This window comes from Polyodon spathula, chromosome 21, assembly GCF_017654505.1.
Source record: "Polyodon spathula isolate WHYD16114869_AA chromosome 21, ASM1765450v1, whole genome shotgun sequence".
Taxonomy (NCBI): Eukaryota; Metazoa; Chordata; class Actinopteri; order Acipenseriformes; family Polyodontidae; genus Polyodon; species Polyodon spathula.
Genome location: NC_054554.1, coordinates 11759737 through 11768619, shown reverse-complemented (window position 1 = coordinate 11768619; position 8883 = coordinate 11759737). Strand labels below are relative to the sequence as shown.

Below are 8883 nucleotides of genomic sequence, written 5' to 3'. Positions count from 1 at the left end.
GTGCTCTTTAAGTGAAGCACAGCACGTACAGTCTTCCTTCTGTAAACAACCACATGCTCCAATTCATGTTGCCTGGCATTTGAAAGGTGGAGCATGGCGCCGTACCTACTGTTTTCTTCAGTTTGATAATTGAAGGCCAACAATACGGCTCCTTGTTCCTGTGTTTATTGCAGGACTGCATCACTTCCTCAAACAGTGCCTCCATCTGCAAAGTTAATTAAATTAGACACCAGCTTATTCATAGTGAACAAATAATTTCCTTAAGCTCTATCAAAAGCCTTGTAAACCAACAGACACTGCTCCCTATCTTAACCAATTGAGCAAAATGTTATCGCGACACAGAAATAATTAGCTAAAAGGGGTTGTGCCAACGATTGGTTGCTTTCGTGGTCGGCAGGTTTTGTTGTTGATGTTTTTGTGGTTTGTTTTGCTACATTTTAAGTTTTTATGGTTAAAAAAAAAATACACTTTTCAGAAGAACGTGACAAAAAGATGGATGGAAACAAAAAAGATAATCCTCACTCAACGCTATTTAATTAAGTCATGTTTACTCATATCAATAAACGTGGATGTCTTAATGTGGGTACAAGATTTGTACTGAGTGGAAACATGAGTTTGTTTTTGAATACACAAGTATACACAGTACACAAGTATTGAGCAGCTGAAATAGATAAATGGCAACATTTGTCGCCTAGTCTTGTGCGAAACAATGTGCACATAATATGCTAAACTGCCTAGAAGATTAATAAACCAATAAACTTTATCCCCTATAAAGAATAAACTGAGAGAATGAATCCGTTATTTTAAACATTCAGTCATAAATTCTGTGTTAAAACTTTATACAAGAAACTAAAAGGCACATTTGCAAGGCATATGTACCATTCTTGAATTAACTGCTTTAGTGAGCTTGTATTCTAATACTTAGTTATTACTTAGCCTTGGAAAATTAACAGGTGCATGCCACCTTTTAAAGAAGTCAATTAAAACTGGTTATGTATTCCCCTTACTCAAGTAGACCATCGTTTTGGCTAATTCTTTGCTCACTGTTACTTTTGGGGACCCTATGAAAAATGCTTAGTGTCCTCTGAGATAAGAGACAAAGACTAATCCGATCAGTCCACTTCACATTCATGCCAGGATTCCTGCAGGTATTGCATCAAGCGCTCAAGCCTGTGGTTTCCAGGATTTCACCTTTCCACCCAGTTCCTTAGAATTCAATGATAAGGCAGGATTAGACAGGAGGCTGTGGCATTTCAACACATCTTCCCACTTTCTGCATTTCAAATAGGCCCATGCAGCCCACTTCGCATTGTTTAGGCTAGTCGCTGTATTACAAAGATAACCCAGTTTCTTGATTGAACCTGTTTTAATTTAATGATGCCATATATTTGGGTTTATGCTCCTATAGGTAAAACTATTATTTAGCAATTATATACAAATGTTGTAATGCTTTAGTTTATCTAAAAAATCTTGCCACAATTATATATTTTACTTTTTTTTTTGTTTTTACAAATAATCTAAATGCACACAAGCTACATTTTTTAATTATTCTTATTTAATTATATATTATACAAAACATACTGTAAGATGCTGTGGAAGTCACAAGTTGATTAATAACCTGATACTAATGTGAGACAGCCATCTGAAATGTTTTTGTATCAAATGTTTTTGTATTATTACTTCTTGTGTAATGCAATTGTATTATTTCCTCTGGTCCTACAAGCTAATGAAGTCAGTGGGAGGAGATGAAATGGAACACCAAGTACACCTCAGAAATCGTTTAATTCGCGAGGAGTTCGCTTCTAGTGGTCTCAGCGTGAGAAGATCTGTCTCAGACACGACTGGCTGCATGCGAAAATACGGGAAATGTACCAACGGGAAAAAGGCAAACAACTGAAATAAAGCGAGTCGATGAAATTGATCAGATCCTATCTTCATCCCGCACTCGAAATCACGAGTTACCTAGTTACGGCGCGTTGCAACAAATATGCTATTTATTAGAATTGAAGATCTTTTGTTTCATTAAGAGGAAGCCAGGATACAGACTGGCCTTTATTGGAGGGAAAAAAAATAAAAAAGAAAATTATGAATTCAATGACTTCCGTTTGATTGTAATAATGTAATATTAACCTAACGTTTAATACAACCCCCACACAGACACAAACAAAAGGGGGGAAAACCCATATAGTGTAATTGTTGTTCCTTAATCCAATTACTTTTGTAAACTGTGTTTACAAAAATATATAGAGCTGTGTTTTTAAACACGTTAGCAACGCAGTTTTGCTTTAAAACTAATAACTTTGAAAAAAATAAAAACAATACCCCTTTATTTACATGTAGGACCGATATCAGTCAACGATGAACGTCCTTAAAAATGCAATCCTTAAAATGCAATATTTTCTGAGTTGTATATAATATAATTACAGTTCTCCAAACTTCCCCGGGGTTCAGTATAGCAAAAACTGCTATATGTAGTTTTCGAGACTATTCTGCTGGTAGCTGTGCCAATACTTTTTGGCAAGTACTTTTTGTAAGGGCAGCTGTAGGTGAAATTCTGCAACGTAACTCCACCCCTTTATGCGCTCTGGCAACTTGCCAACAACTAGTACGATGTTAGATCCTAATGCCCTGGGAATTTTTTGGCAGTGCTAAAGCTGACATTTAAATACTTTACATTGCGGTAAAATATTTTTTTTTAAAAAATGTAAGAAATGATCAGACATTTAGATTTTGTTTCCATATGTTATATATTGACATTGTTCAATATTGATTTTGAATAAATAAAATATGTGCAAAATAATATTTAGAAATATATTCGCTGCAGGGATCAAATAATTTCATGGGAAATATAACCACATAAATTATAGCTTTCTAATATACTTACTTTTTTTTTTTATGGGCGCATGCAAGAAAAATTTATACATTGTTAAAATAAACACAAATGGGTTACATTTCTTTTGATGCTCGGTATACACACTAATATATATATATATATATATATATATATATATATATATATATATATATATATATATATATATATATATATATATATATATATACTTAACTATATATATACATATATATAAATATTATATATATAATATATATATATATATATATATATATATATATATAGATATATATATAATATATATATATAATATATATATATATTGATAGTTCTTTCGAATGTTACTTATGTTTGTAATTTTTAATTAAAAGCAGACACGCATTCCTCATTTGGTATAGAATTTTATTTTAACTTTGTGCCGCTTATGCTTAATAAATACCTCCCCTTTTACTTTTGGCTGCAATAACACACATTCGGCTGCTTGTATGCTCTCTAAAAACTGTATTTGTGTTAAAAGACAACACGGTTTGTAATACGGCAGTAAATAAGGAATAAAACAATTCTAACGTTAGTCAATTATAAGGAAAGTTACCTGTGTTTGCAAGGAGTATCAGTTAAATTTTTAGATTTATAAAACTAATTGTATTCCATCTATTTAGAATTCCCTTTGTACTTCAAATTGGGAACACATGTTTTATTTAAACACATTTGTTTAGAGTGCATAACTATAATTATGTATGTAACATTGTTGCTTGATTTTTTTTAAAGCTATCATGGTACAGAGTTCACTGGCGTATAGTACAACTTTGCATATACCAATTGTGTAATTCGTGCTGCGCTATAGTCTGGAACTTTATGAGCACTAGGACCCAGATAGTCAAAGCCAACCCTCTCTAGGAAGTATAAATAATATCACAGTTGGGAGAGTAAATCAGTTGAGCTATTTGAGCTTTTAGGACAGCATAACCAAGGCAATAAAGACTAGGGACTGGGAAGCGCTTCGTTGCGTTAAAGGACCTTAATACGGCTCCTGCGACAGTCCACATTTGAACTGTCTTGAAGAACACCACTTTTAAGCAAATAAGCTTAGACTGAGCCTGTTTCTTCAGCCAACACGGCTTTCTCTGGTAGTTTTAACAAGCTGGATTCCCGGAGCTCTTCACCATGTGTGGCGGGTTTTAGGTACTCAATGGAGCAACCCAATTTCTACGAGGTCGACCCGAGGCCCCTGATGACAAGCCTACCTCATAACCAGCACAGTACCTACGGCTACAAAGGAAGTCCTGCAGCTGGAGATCTCAACGAAATTTGCGAGAACGAAAGTTCGATAGACATTAGCGCCTACATTGACCCTGCAGCCTTTAACGACGAGTTTTTGGCTGATTTATTCCACAACAGCTCCAAGCAAGACAAATCCAAGCTGGCGAGCGGAGAGTTCGAGTACCCCAACGGGGCCAATACCAGTGTGCCAAGTGATCATCAACAGTCGTTTGGCTGCATGGCTAGCTACATGGACGCCTCAAAGCTGGAGCCAATCTATGACCACCCTTCCAGAATCCGACCTGTGGCAATCAAACGGGAGCCCGGGGAAGATGAAGATGCCAGCCAAGCTTCAATGCCTCCTTCATACACACACCATCACCACCACCCTCACAACCAACAGCATCTACCACATCTCCAATACCAGGTCGCGCATTGCGCACAGACCACTATGCATCTTCATCCTGGCCACCCGACGCCTCCACCGACCCCTGTACCGAGTCCTCAACACCAACAAAATCACCTGCCTGGGGGGTCGATAAAGATGATGAACGGTGGAGACAGGGGCAAAGGCAAAAAACAGATTGACAAGAACAGCGAGGAGTATCGCCTTAGGAGAGAGCGAAACAACATTGCTGTGAGGAAGAGCCGGGACAAGGCGAAGATAAGGAACGTCGAAACCCAGCACAAAGTGATGGAGCTCGCAGCTGATAACGAAAGACTGCGCAAGAGGGTAGAACACCTCACCAGAGAACTGGATACATTGAGGGGAATCTTCAGGCAACTTCCTGACGGTTCCTTGGTCAAAGCCATGGGGAACTGTGCGTAAAAATGGACTAAAACCAAAAAAAAAAAAAAAACTCTGGGACTCAGAACTAGCTGGTACAATGTTTTCTGCTGGGTCTCTTAGTAGTAAACTAAAGCTCTGACATAATCCCCAACTTTTATTTAAAAGTAAGAGCCAGGCAGCTGAGAGATAAATATATGTGCCTTTTGTACAAAAATAAGCTTGTTTTTTAACACGTAAGTGTTGAATTGGAGGTATAAATGCTGCGTGCCTTATATACCTGTATAAATGCGCAATGTGTGTTCATAGCTTGTGCAGCTTAGTTGTATTTTGTTTGTTTGTTTTGCATTTAAACATATCATCACAATGTTTATACCAGTCAATAAAAAATAAAATAAAATAAAAAAAAAATATGCGCTGTGCCTTCTGTATGTTACTTTATTATTATTATTATTATTATTATTATTATTATTATTATTATTATTATTATTATTATTATTATTATTAAACTGTTGAAGAAAAATGTAAGATTTATTGACGTCCGCCGACTTCAACTCGTGCTGTTGTTCAGCAATAAAATATATATTTTTTATAAAGACAATAATGATTCCTCGCCATGTTTAAAAGACGTGATCCTTTCATTTTTACAGGTGTCCATCTTTAGGAAGTATGTTTTTAAAGCTGGGCAGTTTGAGATTCTTTCACTGAATTTACTGTTTTTTTTTTTTTTGTTTTGTTTTCGGAGAAGCAATTATTCCTGGTCAGAAATATAGGATTTAATAATATGCCCAAGTATAGGACAGAAACGTAGCTGCAATACTGCGGTAATATGCTTCAAATAGGCAGTTAATAATAACTATAGAGTATGCACTATATGTCGTAAAATACCAGGTCATTGTATTTTTTAAGCATAAATATGCGGGTATTACCCTTCTTAACAGATATCTCGGTGCAGGTATCCAGCGCTGTAATGAACCATCATGATTCCATATAAAGTCTTTGTTATTTAGATTTTTGTCAGTGGTTGGATACTTATTTGGAACAGCCTGCGGTCTGCGTTTTTAAGTTGTACACACTTTATTTAAACTATTGCAGACGTTTGTATTCATTACATTTTTACATTATTTTCGTCTATAGAGTAACAGGATGTTTGACAATAAAATAAATAAATAAATAAATAAATGCAAGCACTTTTACTAATGTCGGTTTGCGAATGTACGAAATATGTCTCAAATACGTTTAATTTGTAAAAGAAAATTCTTGATATATGTCAAAACATTATTGAAATATACAATAAATGTAAATCTTGTTCTATATATTGTTGTCATGTTTCCTTTTGCATATTGATATAAATTTTTTAGAATACTAAATTCTAATGCAAATTTTCATTTTTTCTATGGGTTACCATTTTATATATAGCATATATGTACCTTGATTTTCATTATATTAAATTAGTTTAACAGTATGCAATATAAATTATGCAAGGGGACGGATTTGCGTAACTTCATGGAAAGTAAATTGGTTGCAAGTATTTTTATATATGAGATTTGGAACTTTTTAATCAAACACACATTTCAACTACACTACTAAGCTTTTGTATAAAAACAATTTACAATTTCACTGTGCAACAATCACAGATATCTTTCAATGATATTTCGGTACATATACAATATGCATACACATTTGAATAGGTAGGGGGCGCTTGTACAGCAGTAATCAGTGGACTTACCACGTTCTGTAAAGCCAATTCATTTTTTTAAGTAAACAGACATCATTAATCCAATTCTACACTCAATTAGAATTTGAAGCACAACATGCTACCAGACTCAATTATTTTAATATGGTGGTATTGCTTATAGATACAGTATCTATAATGAACCTCTTTACTCAAATGCCAGTATTGGCTGTGAATGCAACCTGCCCATATCTTGAACCCTGTTTGTTCCTACACCACTGGCTATGTGAAATAATATGATAAACTCATCCATTTGTTATGTTTTATATTTAAAAAAAATCACTTACTTTAGCATATACTGAGTTTTAGGCAAAATAAAAGAAATACCCAAAAGTAAGATTGCATTCATATAAATATCTCCAAATTAATTAACATTTGTATACTGATGCATTCTGAACCTAACATTAACCTTCAAAATAAACCCCAATAAAGTGATACAGTGATGCCTACAAGCATTGACACCCTGTGGTTAGAGAGAGTCAATACATCATTTAGCTGTCTGAATTTACTGTTACAGTATTAGCAATCACATAACTTTCCATCGGATGGTACATACTGGCACCAATTCAGTGTTTCTTGATTAAAATTGGCCTTCCTTTGGTTTTACAGCCTAATCTAGACAACTTGTCATAGCTTGTACCAATTACACAAAATAAAGACTGTCCATATCATCTATTGGGGCTGGATCAATAATTAATAATTGGGATATTATAGATCATTTGTTTAGTCTTTATTATTGATTGTACTATCTGGGATAATCTGACAACCATCAAAAGCTAAAAGGGTGTGTGTTAAGTGCCATCATCTAAAACATATTTTGATGTTTCATTGGAATTTAACCAGTCTTTATTATGGAAATGAACAATAGTATGGCTTTGTTTTAGAAAGCCAACAAGTGAAAAGCAGACTGAAAAAAAGCAGCGTGTGAGATACTGAAGGAAGAATTACAAACTAGGGAGACAGTGGCAGTGAACAAGTTAAACAGGAATTAACATCATCCATATAGTTTTTATTCAATATTCAAAATTGAACATTTAATTACTGGCCAACCTTATTTCCTATACTAATCTTTTCAACTCAAACTAGCAGAGCTTGATTGAATTCTAAACTGGGCTGTGGACCAAGAACCTGGATGTTTTCACCCCAATGTTTAAACCTTTCACCAACATTGATTGCAAGCTGCTCAGGGGAATAGCAATGACATTAATTAAGTGGGTCATTAGTGTATTCATTTGTACAACTTCCTCAAAGTCTTATTTTTTAAATGGGGCCCCTGATGTTTGAGGTCAGGCGCAGAGTATGGTAGAAACAGTGGCAATCTCCACAGAGAACTGTCAATTTTAATGTTTGCACTGTTGAAATCTAACTCCTTTTTATGTTTGAAGAAAATGTAACTAGACCTTTCCTTCCCTGTGGATACTGCCATGCTGAATCAGCATTACCTCTATCTCAAGTGAGCTCATGCTTTCATTCAGTTGGTGATTTGCAACTCTTGTTACTGTGTTACGAAGGCTGGGAATTAGACCCAGAGACAGAAAGATGCAGTTTAAAAGCACTGTTGCACACTTTATTAAACAAATAACACAAAAACAAACCAACAGGGCACAAGGGTTTAACAAAAGAGTAATGAGTAGGCTTGGCATTCACCTTCACCACCCTATTAACACAGCACACAGCTTTAAGAGCCACATTTGATAAGTGTTGCTCTCCGATGGGGGAGACTGGCACGTGTGCAAATTAATAGGGGTGATTGAAGTCTGATGTGGTGAACTATGCCCAATCGACTATCTACCCCACCTACAGGGGTGTAAAGCCTAATTCAGCTCTCCCTGTGAGCCCCTTCCAAGATTGGCAACTCTGCATGACCAGGATTCAAACCAGCAAGCTCCTGATCATATGACTCAGCCTGCACTCCAACATGGCAGTGCTTTCCCTACCTCTGACAGCTTTCCATTTTGTTGTAATTTTCTATTGAAGATATTCTTCCTCCTAAGTTTGTCAGCATTTGTTACAATCCACCATGTTTGCTTTAATTGACTAAATTAAATCAGCAATATCTTCCTTATATTTTGCATGTGTCTATATACTCCTGACAATAACACAGAGTATTCACCCTGCATATATCCTGGCTCAAACATAACCATTAAAGCAGTAATAAAAGGTTACATTCTTTGACAATCCTCTTGACGAGAAGTCTTTATCAATGTCTTTGCGCTCATGAATAATCAGGAATTTTTGTTGCTTTGG

At 35.3% G+C, this 8883-nt stretch overlaps 1 protein-coding gene across 1 annotated transcript; it reads left to right on the top strand.

The window, feature by feature from the left end:
* Positions 1–3797: 3797 nt before the first annotated feature.
* On the top strand, positions 3798–5312 carry LOC121296543 (CCAAT/enhancer-binding protein alpha-like). The gene has a single exon (XM_041222222.1). It carries the CDS (start codon positions 4044–4046, stop codon positions 4941–4943), a length of 900 nt encoding a protein of 299 aa, XP_041078156.1. The 5' UTR covers positions 3798–4043; the 3' UTR covers positions 4944–5312.
* Positions 5313–8883: the final 3571 nt, after the last annotated feature.